The sequence below is a fragment of the Meles meles genome, chromosome 17, assembly GCF_922984935.1.
Source record: "Meles meles chromosome 17, mMelMel3.1 paternal haplotype, whole genome shotgun sequence".
NCBI classification, from domain to species: domain Eukaryota; kingdom Metazoa; phylum Chordata; class Mammalia; order Carnivora; family Mustelidae; genus Meles; species Meles meles.
This window is the reverse complement of record NC_060082.1, coordinates 40719223-40733518: the sequence shown is the minus strand read 5'-3', so window position 1 is coordinate 40733518 and position 14296 is coordinate 40719223. Positions and strand designations below refer to the sequence as shown.

The window sequence follows — 14296 nt, the reverse complement described above, 5'->3', positions numbered from 1 at the left end:
CAAAGCCAAACTGAACACACAGGCAAGCCCAGAATGAAGTTGGCCCCAGGTCTCAGAACATCTCACCCTTTTCCCACAGCCCTTCAAGCTTCCTGCCTGTAGCCTTCTAACCCTCCACCCCCAGCTGGGCCAACTCCTAACCTCTGAGTCACCAGAGTGCTTTCTTTGTGGGATAATTAACAAGGTTTTAAGTGTTATGGAAACAATGCCCTGTGAAATCCATTGTGGCCTAGAAAATTCAAAAGGATTCCCCCATTCATAGTCCTAATCAGCTGTGGCAGCTCTTCCTCTCTTCACCATAGATGCAGGCAGTTTGAAAGTGATTGTCCTCACAGCTCCATACTCAGGGTTTCCTTTGACTTTATTAAAGGTTTTTCTCCTCACCCCAGGGTAGGAAGGAATCCCAGGTATTTTCCCCAGGTTCAGAGACTGAGAGGAAAAGCCCTGATATCTTAGAAAAAGATTCCTTCTGCTTCCTTCTGAAGATTTTGGAGATTATTGTATAAATATTTTTTAATCAATTTGAGAAAAGTTTTTAGATTCAGAGGGCAATGCAAGCACAGAAGCTTGCGTGAGGTAATAGTTTTGAGAATACAGGAGGCAAGATAGAAGAGTATAAAATCTCAAGTGGCTTTCTTCACCTAAAATCTTCTAGAAAGCCTCAAAAGATGGATTTCACCTTTGCAGGCCTTGGTAAGGCAAGTCCAAAAGTTCTACCATTTTGACAAGGTCACAAAAACAAAAAACAAAAACAAAAACAAAAACAAAAACAAAACAAAACAACAACAAGAAAGCAGGGCATCTCCTGAGGAACATCTTTAAGGGCTCTGGTTAGTGATAACACTACTCTGGCTTTTTTTATTTTTTATTTTTTATTTTTTTTAAATATTTTATTTATTTGACAGAGAGAAATCACAACTAGGCAGAGAGGCAGGCAGAGAGAGAGGAGGAAGCAGGCTCCCCACTGAGCAGAGAGCCCGATGCGGGGCTCGATCCCTGGACTCTGGGATCATGACCTGAGCCGAAGGCAGAGGCTTTAACCCACTGAGCCACCCAGGCACCCCCCTCTGGCTTTTTTTAAAGCATCCATTTGCATGATAAATGTTTCTCTACCCCCTCACTTTGGATCTGCAGGTGACTTTAGATCTAAAATGAGTCTCTTATAGCCAGCATATAGATGGGTCTTGCTTTTTCTATTCATTCCAATATGTCTATGGAAGTGTCTAAAGACACTTCTATGTCTTTAGATTGGAACATTTAGTCCATTTACATTCAGAATAATTATTGATAGATATGTACTTAGTGCCATTTTATTACTTGTTTTGTCATTGTTTCTGGAAATGTTCTCTGTTCCTTTCTTGTCTTTGTCACTTTTGGTCTTTCCACACTCAAAGATACCCCTTTAGTACTTCTTGCAGGACTGGTTTTGTGGTCACAAATTCCTTTAGGTTTTTGTGTGTGTGTGTGTTTGTTTGGGGGTTTTTTAAAAAAAGATTTTGTTTATTTGTTTGTCAGAGAGAGAGAGGGAGAGAGCGTAAGCAGGGAGAGTGACCGGCAGAGGGAGAAGCAGGCTCTCTTCTGAGCAAGGAGCCCGATGCAGGACTCAGTCTGAGGACGCTGGGATCACAACCTGAGTTGAAGGCAGCCGCTTAGCTGACTGAGCCACCCAGGCATCCCATCCTTTAGATTTTGTATGGGAAACTTTTTTTCTCTGCATCTCTTTTGGATGATAGCCTTGCTGGATAGAATATTTTGGGCTACATATTTCTCCCATTCAGCGCTTTAAATATGTCATGCCACTCCCTTCTGTTTTTGTTGAGGAATCTAGAGCCAGCCTTGTGGGTCTTCCCTTGTAAGCTAAGGACTTCTTTTGTCTTGCTGCTTTCAATAGTTGGCATTTTTAATCATTATATTTTACAAATTTAATTACAATATGTCTTAATGTTGGCTTGCGTTGGTTGATTTTGATGGAAGTTCTCTGTGTCTCTTGGATCGGGATGTTTGTTTCTTTCCCCAGATTAGGGAAGTTTTCTGTTGTTATTTTTTCAAATAAATTTTCTGTTCCCCCATTCTTCTATAATGTGATTGTTATTACTTTTGACAGAGTCACTCGATTCCCTGAGTCTATTCTCATGTTCCATAATTCTTTCTCTCTTTTGATCTGCTTCCTTATTTTCCATTATTTTGTCTTCTATATCACTTATTTATTCCTCTGCTTCTTTCAGCCTTGTGTTCATTGCCTCAAGGCTGTTTCCAATGTCAATTACTGCATTTTCATTTCTGACAGATACTTTTTAAATTCTATTATCTCTGTGGTAAGAGTCTCCTTGAAACCTTCTATTCTTTTCCCAAGCCCAGTGAGCACTTTATGATTGTTGCTTTAAATTCTCTATCAGGCACGTTACTTATATCTGTTTTGCTTAGATCTCTAGCTGTGACCTTATCTTGTTCTTTCATGTGGGATGGATTCCTCCATCTGGGCATTTGTCTAAGTCTCTGCTTTCTTCTGCATGTTAGAAAAGCCAGTTATGTTTCCTGCTTCTGAAAGTAATGGCTTTATGAAGAAGAGGTCATAGAGTGTTTAGGGCCTGGCACTTCAGAGAGAGTGTCTGAGACGTGCTGTGTGCACTCTGCTGTTGTGTTTGACTGCTGTATCCTCAGGCCAGGTGTCAGCAGACACTCTCCTTGCCTGCAGGGGAAGAGGTGTCAGCAGACACTCTCCTTGCCTGCAGGGGGCACTGTTTGGTCCTTGGCCAGAGTGTGGTGAGTTTTAACTAGGTGTGCTCTGGTCTGCTTGATAAAAGAGGCCTGATACTACTTCTACTAGAACTGAAGTCCAGCAGAACGCTGGTCAGGAGATATGGTATGGGCAGGGATTTCTGCTGGCCTTCTGGGGAAGGAGCTGGCCATGTTGGGACAGAGGCAAGCTTGACAGAGGGCAGGTATTCCAGAGAACAGGGGAGGTTGGACTTGGTATAAGCATTTTAGGCAGCCACTGTGGGCACTGTGCTGCCTCCTGAAGGTGGCTATGTGTTTATGCTGAAGGGCAGGAGAAGGAAATGGCACCTGCTGGCTCCTTTGTCTCCAGAGAGAGGTAAGAATCCTACCTCTCAGGTACATGCTCCAAGAGGAGTGAATTATCTCTTTGCTGTGTGCCCCAGGCATTCTTCAGATGCTATTTCCATGCCACCTGCCCCCAGGTTATTTGTCTGCCTTCTCTCCAGGAGTAGGGCAGGTTCCTCAGGGCTCTATCCCAGCCAAGCCGGCTGGCCTTTAAAACTTGTCTCTAAGTCCCACTGGTTGCAAAAACTCACAAAAACCAACCCCTCTTGTTTTCCCAGCCAGTGGCTTTAGGGAAGTGTTCTCCTTGTGCATTCCCCTGTGTGCCTCTCTCTCACCTTTCTCGGTGACCAGGACTCCCTCCCTTCCACAGCACTTGCGATCTGTCTCTTCCCCAAACCACCTCTCTGTACTTCCTACCTTCCTTGATGTGGTTTCTTCTCTTCCTTTAGTTGTGGAGTTTGTTCTGTCAGTCTTCAGGTGGGTTTCTGGGGGTATTTAGAATGAGTTGATAGTTATCTAGTTATGTTTATGGGGACAAGATGAGCCTAGGGTCCTCCTTACTCCTTCATCATCTCCTCTTCCTTCTCCCAAAGTTAAACATTTTTTTAAAGATTATTTATTTATTTATTTATTTGACAGAGAGATAGAGAGCCCAAGTAGGCAAAGTGGCAGGCAGAGGGAGAGGGAAAAGTAGGCTCTCCACTGAGCAGGAAGCCCAATGTGGGACTTGATCCCAAGACCCTGGGATCATGACCTGAGCCAAAGGCAACCGTTTAACTGACTGAGCCACCCAGGCACCACCAAAGTTAACCATTTTTAAAATTAGATATGAAAAATGCGTTCTTTTAAGTAGAAAGGAACTTTCAGAGGAAAGTTTATGTTGACAGTATGAAAGGGACCAACAGTCAAGAAGTGGTTAATGGTGTGGGAATCAGATAGACTCGAGATTGAATCCTGGTTCTACCATCACAGGCTGGGTGACCTTGGGCAAGTTTCCCAGATTTGTAGAACCTCGATTTCCAGTTGAAGATTGAGATGATACTTAGTACAATACCTGCCACTTAGCAAATGCTCAATTAATATTACTCTCCCTCAAAGCCTTTTCTCCATAGGCTAGCTGGTGGATTTCTGGACAATCTGCTGGTGGCAGTGTCTGTGGTACCGAGACTCTAGGGAAGATCCAAAGAGCCCAGTGCATCTGCTGACAGTGTTAGGGCCCCTCGTCATTTGTGACAATGGTGGGAGCTAGCTGGAGAAGTTGATAAAAGTTGCTAGAAATCCCCAGGACATCCCCAACCACCTCCCAGTCAGATGAATTCCAAACCTGCTGCTAGAGGGAGAAAAGCCACTTGAATAATGTGAATTAAGAACACCTGCCCACCTCCCAAGGAAATTTAATCTACAGGTAGATGTACAGGGTTTCTTGATATTGGCTGATTTCCAGCTCAGGGTTTTCTCTTTGTTGTTTTGCTCCTGTTCCAGAAGAACTCCAGCAGTACAGTATTTAAAAAAATTTCTTTGGGGGATCAGTTATCACCCTCTCCATCTTGCCTGTAGAGACATCAAAACAAAGAGAATAGCATGTTAAGGGAAGAACTCGGGTGCCCTAACTCCTAAAGGAAGAAGTTCTTCTTTAAATGGAGTATTATATTCCTTACAGTCTTTCCTGAGGATCTGCACTTCTTATCCATAGGTATCATGTGGGAATTTGGAGTTCAAACTAACCAGTTTTTGTAGTTTGTTCAAACAAAACCAGGTTTTGTAGAGATTTAGGGTCCTTTCATGCCCCAAAGGAAAAGTATCACAACAAACATCTGAGCTCCTTCAATTATCTTTTGTGCAAGGAATCAGCCTAAATCCAAGTCAATGGAATGCTAACATTGGAATATCATTTACAGTATTTCCCAAATCTATCTGATGTTACACCAATCCCTTTAGCACCACTCCCTACCTGCACAGTCAGAACCTTCAGGGAAGAAACCTGGAAGTGGGTATCTTTTAGATGTACTTCAGGTGTTTAGTGTTGTTAGTCAAATTTGGGACCCACTCTCCAAAAGACATACTACTATTAACTCCAGTTTCCAGTGAAGGGCAAATAGGGGCAGAGCTAAGACCTGCGAAAGAGATTGTATGTTTGCTTCTGCACGGTACCTCTCCAGACTCCACCATGGTTCCTGCAGGTTCCTTCAGAGCCTCCTGAGGAGCTGTATAGTAAATGCTGGTGGCAGATACCCTTTCCCCTCCCTGCTGTGTCACCATTGCCTGCGGTTGCTGGGACACCCCCCCCGCCCCCCGGCCCTGCAGGCTCCAGAGCTGTGTCTGTGATGTCTACCACCTTGCTGGCTTTGCAAGGCTGCTACAGCAAGCAGCAACGGTGGAGAGCTCTTTGATCAGTGTTCTTATCCCTCCCAGAAATTATAGGCTCTTTTCTCATTCACATTGAAAACTAATTTCTCCTCCAGTGTATTAAAATATTCAGTGTCTACAAAACAACCCTTTTGCCTCAATTTACTTCTCAGAAGTAGGATTAAAAATGTGGATTAACATAGAATTTTGTTAATGTTGGTTAGTTGAACAATGATGCCCTTTGGAGAACTTATTCATTTTTTGGTTCTAACTACTTGTGTGTTTTGTTTTTTAGTTTATATTGTATGTACAGGTAATATCACTATTGACTATCGGAATAAATTCGTACATGATGACTCATTCAGCCAGGACATTAGGTAAAGTAAATCTGTCTTTCATTAATTAACTGGGGAAAATAATGCAAATAGGTTATTGTTGGGGGTCATGAGGACATTTCTTATGAAGTTCAAGGAATTGACTATGAAATCATTCATTTTCATTCACTTATTACTTATTGATGCTGTATTCATTAGGGGTATTGTTTCAGCCAGTTTAACAGAAACCACATTCACAGTGGCTTAAACAAGATAGAGGACTTTCTCCCCCCACCCCCTACCTAAATGTACAAAAGAGTGGGATGGTTCTGCTTCTCTTTTGTTTCTCCTCCATTCCCCGGGGTGTTGTTCTTGTCTGCAGGGTAGAAGTTGGCTCTAACTACCACTATATCTTCAATCCAACCGACTAGACAGGGAAATGAGGAGATAGGTGGCAATGGAGGGTAAGCCATTTCCTTTTAAGGGCAGAATCTAGAAATTGTATGCATCATGACCACTCACATTCCATTGGCCAGAATTTGGTCACATAGTCATTCATGGGTAATAGAAGCTGTGAAATATTATCCCTGTCTGGCTGACCATGTGCTTAGCCCAAACTTGGAAATTCAGTTGGTAAAAGAAGAAGGGGAAAATGGTTATTGGGAGACAGTCAGTAGACTGTGCTACAGTGGCTTGTTTCCAGAAGACATTTGAGGCCATTTATAGTAAAATGCATAAATATGATTAAATCACACAGAGACACATGGTCAATAGAGAAATCTAGGATAAGGTTATTGGTGGCAGTATAGTCAACTGGGGATGGAGAAGGTGAGGTGCGATTACACCAAGTCTTAGAATAGGGCCTTAGTATCATTCAGTATCCCATGGCCTGGTCTTAGCTATGCTGGTGCCTGATTTTCTCAGGGAATTGATCAAACTGCTGGAGATTCACATATGCTGCACTCACAGGAAAATATGGAAAAAGCATTAAATCAATTTATTAATTTATAATAAGATGACTTATTTCTATGTCTGAAATAATTGTGATCATTATTCATGGTATTTACCTCTAAATACCAATTTCCTTGATAAACAAAACTAGTAATCAGGAAGTTTCTTGGAAAGCCTGGAACTAATGAGAGGCAATGGAAGGATGATATTGAAGGAGAGTTCTAGACGAGGAAATAGCCTGGTGAATTTACCTATCCTACCCGTGAGAGACATCACCTCTGCTTGTGTCTTTTCACAGTCATGTCCTTTTGTAAAACTGAACCCCACAAAAACTCTAGCAGAACTTCCTGTTACTGCCCACCTCAAACCCAAGGGCCCCAATATGTAAGCTGAACTCGTAAATGGGGCAGACTTTTGGTAGCTCTCCTTTTCCCCCAGTTAGGGATTTGTTCTCATTCTCAGTAAAGGTATGCTTTGTCAGCAAAAGCCCACACTGGAGCACGAGGGAAGTTAATTTGATCTTTGAAGACTTTCTCACACCTCCCTTCCATCAATTCCTTTGACCCCCAGGGGTCCAGACCCACTCCATTCTCTTTGCTTAGGATGTAACATCTGGATTTCTCCCATCCTTCTTTCCTGTGATTCCTCTTATTCTGACATGTCAAGGCTGTCATGGCAATATTTTTTCTTCTCTTTTTCCTCCCTTACAAAATTTTTAAAAATTTTATTATTTAAAATTTCATTTTAATATAATTAAAAATAGGAGAGAGAGAGTGTGTGTGTGAGAGAGGAAGAGGGAGAGAGAATCCCAAGGAGGCTTCACACTCAGCATGGGGCCTGTGTGGGGCTCCATCTCAAGATCCCGAGATCATAACCTGAGCTAAAATCAAGAGTTGGATGCTTGACAAACTGAGCCCCCCAGGCGCCTCCACCCCCCTTCAAATTTTTTTTATTGTAGTAGCTAAACCTCAAAAATTTTCATTATAAAACAGAAGTATATGATAATGGTCTTTCTCCTCTCAGAATCCATACTCATCCTTTCTAGAAATACTACATGGCACACATTTAATACTTGACAGAGTTGAGTTTTATCGGTAGGAGTTTCAAACTAACTGCTTCCGTCTAGTCTATGGCTTTAAGAGGTTCCCTCCTCATACTCTTCCAGGATCATCTAAACACAGGGAGTTCACTCAAATGTATTGGTGCCACCAAGTGGTCCACATACACTCATGTTTCCCCCAAAAAAGAGAAAAATTTCTTCCTGTGTGGTCTCAGTCATGGGAATTTTGAATCTAAAGCTGACAACTTCTAACGTCAGCCTAGAGTCAAATGCATGCTTGCTCTGGACTGTAATGAATCAAGAGGGATGTGTTTCCAGACCTTGGGAATCCCGAAAATTTCAGATACCATCATTACACACAGTGTCCCATGGAGAATACAGTAAAGTTAAGCTAAACATTTAGAACTCATTTTAACTCTCTATGAGACCATTCATGCGCAATGATGAAGAGCGAACAATTTTATTGAGATGTAATTCCAAGTGAGCAGACCAATTTCACTCACTAATTAAATTCTTTTGGGGGGCACCTGGGTGGCTCTTTCAGTTAAGCATCTACCTTTGGCTCAGGTCATGATTTTGGGGTCCTGGAATCAAGTCCTGCATCAAGCTCCCTGCTTAGTAGGGAGTCTGCTTCTCCCTCTCCCTCTGCCTGCCACTTGCCCCGCTTGTGCTCTCTCTCTCTGTGGAATGAATAAATAGAATATTCCAAAAAAAAAAAATTAATTCTTTTCAGTGAGTGAGCCTCACAGCTGTAACTTCAAATTCATACCTCAAGAAAATACAAATGGCTACAATTTTTGGAGCACATAGATTTGCTGGCCAGGAAACAGATATACTAAATTTGAGGGATCTCTATTGCGGTGACCTTTTTATTTAAAATTTTTTTAATTTTAAAATTTTTATAAGAATCAGTTGGAGAATTGTTCAGTTGCCAATTCCAAGGCCAGTCTGATTCTCTAGGTATGAGGTGGGCCAGGGAATTTGCACAGATTAATAGGCAGCCTTCCTACCTGTAGAAGACATGAATAGTTTCTTATACTTCGAGAAATACTGATTGGGGACCTTGAAGTAACAAGTCACATCTCCCGCTAACGGGAATGGAAGGAAACTAATAAAGCATTCCTTAGTAGCCGAGTCAGATAAAGTTGAGCTCCGCAGCCAGAAGAAAGAGTTGGGTAATTTTCTGGAAGGCTTTGGACCAAAGGTTGTCCTTGCTCTAAGCACTATGGTTTGGCTGTGCAGGTGATGCACTACAGCAACAAGATTTCACTCCACCTTGCAGGATTTTGCCTCTTCTTGCAGTCTTCACTATATTCTATTAAGACACTTGCTTTTTTTTTTTGGTCACAGGTTTGTGTGCTATTTCCCTCCCAAGGCAAATGGCCATGCAAAATGCCATTAAGCACATTCAAGAGATAATACAGAACACAATCACACTATTCAAAACAGAAAAAATTTTGACAAATGTTAATTGGACCTTAGTAGAAGAAAAAACAAAGATTGAATACAACTTTCCTGTAAGTTGATACCTGCCCCCCCCCCCCCCCAAATAGTCCTTCTTCTCTCCTGGGTCTGCCTCTCTTGCCTCTCTTATCATAAAGAAATTTGATCCTGCAAATGAAATGTCAGAAAACTGAGGACGGGGGGATATATTTACTAGCTTTGCTATCTTGGTGAAAAGACTTTGAATTCTCTCTAAAGAGAAGGTCTTAGCTATCTAGGTTTATTTGTCAAATAGAAGAGAATTGGTATTTTTACACACTGGCTAATTTAGTAACTATGAATGGCCCTCTGGCAAGCCGATGCTTCCAACCATTTGAGGAGCTGAGCGATCTGTCCTCATGTTATTATAAAAAGCAGAGAACACAGGTTGCTTCAGAGAGCAGTCAAGCATAGGCAGGTTTGGGGGAGAATCTGACGTGCAAATCTCCCAAATGAATTGTTACTTTACCGCAGTTAAAAGCCACATTTTTCATACAGAGAGTGAACCCAGTTATATGTATCCCTTCATGATAGCAGTTCTGATCTGAGTTATTTGAATCTTTGTTGAGTGAAGTGTTTGGCAGCTCCTATACATTTTAGCTTGTTTTTAATTTAATCTAATTATGTTTTTAAACTTAGTCTGATCCTTATTATGTTTCACCTGATAACAAAGAGGAGGAGGAATCCCCAACAGAAGAAGTTTTAATAGAAGAAGCCAGATTGCATGTCGCTATAATCCAAATGGTTGGTACAGTTCACATAATCTACTTTTTATTTATTTATTTTTAATTCTTGCAATGCTCTTATTTCTTTTCTTTTTTTTTTTTTAAGATTTTTATTTATTTATTTAACACAGAGAGATCACTAGTAGATAGAGAGGCAGGCACAGAGAGAGAGAGGGAAGCAGGCTCTCTGCTGAGCAGAGAGCCCGATGCGGGACTCAATCCCAGGACCCCGAGACCATGACCTGAGCCGAAGGCAGCGGCTTAACCCACTGAGCCACCCAGGCGCCCCAATGCTCTTATTTCTTAAATAAGGCTTTCAGGTGATTGGAAAAAAGTGTTTTCACCTTTTGATAGCCTATTGTTATTAAGGTTATTAATAATTATTAATATTAAATATTAAATAATTAAATAATTATTGTTATTAAAGTTAAAAAATAACAATAAATGTCTTGAGCTTTAAGTTCAAGTCACCTTATTTTTTTTAATTTTGTAATTTTTTTATTTCTTTATAAACATATAATGTATTTTTAGCCCCAGGGGTACAGGTCTGTGAATCACCAGGTTTACACACTCCACAGCACTCACCATAGCACATACCCTCCCCAATGTCCATAACCCCACCACCCTCCCTGACCCCCGTCCCCAGCAACTCTTGGTTTGTTTTGTGAGATAAAGAGTCTCTTATGGTTTGTCTCGCTCCCGATTCCATCTTGTTTCATTTATTCTTTTCCTACCACCACCCAAACCCCCATGTTGTGTCTCCACTTCCTCATATCAGGGAGATCATATGATAGTTGTCTTTCTCCAACTGACTTATTTCGCTAAGCATAATACCCTCTAGTTCCATCCACATCGTCGCAAATGGCAAGATTTCATTTCTTTTGATGGCTGCATAGTATTCCATTATGTATGTATATATATATATATATATATTTATATTTATATATTTATATATATATATAAAACACATCTTCTTTATCCATTCATCTGCTGATGGACATCTAGGTTCTTTCCATAGTTTGGCTATTGTGGACATTGCTGCTATAAACATTCAGGTGCACGTGCCCCTTCGGATCACTATGTTTCTATCTTTAGGGTAAATACCCAGTAGTGCAATTGCTGGGTCATAGGGTAGCTCTATTTTCAACTTTCTGAGGAACCTCCATGCTGTTTTCCAGAGTGGTTGCACCAGGATTCCCACCAACAGTGGAGGAGGGTTCCCCTTTCTCTGCATCCTCACCAGCATCTGTCATTTCCTGACTTGTTAATTTTAGCCATTCTGACTGGTGTGAGGTGGTATCTCATTGTGGTTTTGATTTGTATTTCCCTGATGCAGAGTGATGTAGAGCATTTTTTCATGTGTCTGTTGGCCATCTGGATGTCTTCTTTGCAGAAATGTCTGTTCATGTCCTCTGCCCATTTCTTGATTGGATTATTTGTTCTTTGGGTGTTGAGTTTGCTAAGCTCTTTATAGATTTTGGATACTAGCCCTTTATCTGATATGTTGTTTGCAAATATCTTCTCCCATCCTGTCAGTGTCTTTTGGTTTTGTTAACTGTTTCCTTTGCTGTGCAAAAGCTTTTGATCTTGATGAAGTCCTAATAATTCAGTTTTGCCCTTGTTTCCCTTGCCTTTGGTGATGTTCCTAGGAAGAAGTTGCTGTGGCTGAGGTCGAAGAGGTTTCTGCCATGTTCTCCTCAAGGATTTTGATGGGTTCCTTTCTCACATTGAGGTCCTTCATCCATTTTGAGTCTATTTTCATGTGTAAGGAAATGGTCCAATTTCATTTTTCTGCATGTGGCTGTCCAATTTTCCAACACCATTTGTTGAAGTGGCTGTCTTTTTTCCACTGGACATTTTTTCCTGCTTTGTCGAAGATTAGTTGACCATAGAGTTGAGGGTCTATTTCTGGGCTCTCTATTCTGTTCCATTGATCTATGTGTCTGTTTTTGTGACAGTACCATACTGTCTTGATGATGACAGCTTTGTAATAGAGCTTGAAGTCTGGAATTGTGATGCCACCAACTTTGGCTTTCTTTTTTAATATTCCTTTGGCCATTCGAGGTCTTTTCTGGTTCCATATAAATTTTGGGATTATTTGTTCCATTTCTTTGAAAAAAATGGATGGTATTTTGATAGGGATTGCATTAAATGTATAGATTGCTTTAGGTAGCATGGACATTTTCACAATATTTCTTCTTCCAATCCATGAGCATGGAATGTTTTTCCATTTCTTTGTGTCTTCCTCAATTTCTTTCATGAGTACTTTATAGTTTTCTGGTATAAATACTTTGCCTCTTTGGTTAGGTTTATTCCTAGGTATCTTACGGTTTTAGGTGCAATTGTAAATGGGATTGACTCGTAATTTCTCTTTCTTCTGTCTTGTTGTTGGTGTAAAGAAGTGCAACTGATTTCTGTGCATTGATTTTATATCCTGACACTTTACTGAATTCCTATACAAGTTCTAGCAGATTTGGAGTGGAGTCTTCGGAGTGGAGTTTTTGGGTTTTCCACATATATTATCATATCATCTGCAAAGATGATTTAACTCTTGGAAATCTAATACATTAAAATAAAACTAATGAATCAAAAATTCTCTTAAAACATTTAAGATTTAAGACTAAATGTTTCAATATAAGGAATATTATATTTTAAATAAGTATATTTGTATATAATTATATATTACATAACATTAAAATTATATCACATATTTAAAATAATAATTATATATTATATAACATATTAACATATGATTACTAGGTAAAATCAAGTTTAAATCCACTTATCAAATTGCACACTTTAAATTGGGGTTATAGTCTAATAGAACACATTTTATTCAATATTACAAATACACAAAAATATGCCCATATATTCATTATGCCCAGAGTCCATTTTTTAAAATTGTATTTTAAAACTTACTATGAAGAATATTCAACATATACAAAAATAGATATAATACTATAATAAATGCCTATGTACCCATCACCCAGCCTTAAAAACCAATATGACTAACCCTGCCTCATCAGCAGCCTCATTTACTACTCTACCTTCCATATTAATTTAGTACAAGTCCCAGATATCATATTATTTCATCTGTAAATACTTCAGTATGTATCTCAAAATTTTAAAGCCTTTTAAAAAACATAGTAAAATATTAATATTGTACCTAGAAATTAATAATAGTTCCTTGATAATAATAGTTCCTTAATCAAATATCAACTCAATGATCAAATTTCCAATTGTCTTGTTAATGTGATTAATGTGTATTTTCACAGTTTACATACATATATTTAAAGATTTATTTATTTATTTTTTAGACCTTCAACATCCCACTTTCAACACTGGCTAGATAATAGGAACAGAAATTTAACAGGGAAACAGTGGATCTGAATAATACTTACAGATCAAATAGACTGACAGATATATATAAAACATTCCATTCAATACACCAAAATACATATTGTTCTCAAGTTCACATGGGACATTCTCCACGATAGATCATATGCTGGGTCACAAAGCAAGCTATCAAATCTAAGAAGGTTGAAATTATATCAAGAATCTTTTTCTTGGGGTGCCTGGGTGGCTCAGTGGGTTAAGCCTCTGCCTTTGGCTCAGGTCATGATCTCAGGGTCCTGGGATCGAGTCCCGCATCTGGCTCTCTACTTGTCTGGCTCTCTACTCAGCAGGGAGCCTGTTCCTCCTCTCTCTCTGCCTGCCTCTCTGCCTACTGGTGATCTCTCTCTGTCAAATAAATAAATAAAATCTTAAAAAAATATTTTTATTTATATCATTATAAAGATGGCATAAAACTAGAAATCAGTGGTATAAAGTGGCAAAAAAAGTGTAAAACTAGAAATCAATAACAGGAAGAAAACTGAAAAATTCACAAATGCATGGAAATTAGACAACACACTCCTGAACAACCAATGGGTCAAGGAAGAAATCAAAAGGGAAGTCAGAAAATATCTTGACAAATGAAAATGAAAACACAATCACAATGTATCAAAACTTACAGGATACTGGAAAAGCAGTTTTAAGTAGGAAATTTATAGTGACGAATGCCTACATTAAGAAAAAAGGAAGACCTAAAATAACCTAACATCACACATCAAGAAATTAGGAAAAATAACAGTTTGTTCTTTGGGCCCATTTTCATGGGGCTAAAGTTAATAGAAAGAAGGAAATAATAAATCTTCAAGTATAAATAAATGAAATAAAGACTAGAAAGGTAATGGGGAAAAAATTAATGAAACTAAGAGTTGGCTTTTGGAAGTATAAGCAAAATTGCCAAAACTTAACTAGAATAACCAATAAAGAATGAGAACTCAAAATTATAAAAAAGTAGAGACAATACA

At 39.5% G+C, this 14296-nt stretch overlaps 1 protein-coding gene across 1 annotated transcript in view; it reads left to right on the top strand.

Annotated features, from left to right (window-relative positions):
• Positions 1–14296, top strand: part of SLC9C2 (solute carrier family 9 member C2 (putative)) — a 105203-nt gene that overhangs the window by 41601 nt on the left and 49306 nt on the right. The window contains exons 10-12 of the mRNA XM_045982905.1: positions 5705–5786; positions 9085–9251; positions 9856–9960. Of these exons, the coding sequence (XP_045838861.1) occupies positions 5705–5786; positions 9085–9251; positions 9856–9960 (354 nt within the window). The remainder of the gene's footprint in view (positions 1–5704; positions 5787–9084; positions 9252–9855; positions 9961–14296) is intronic.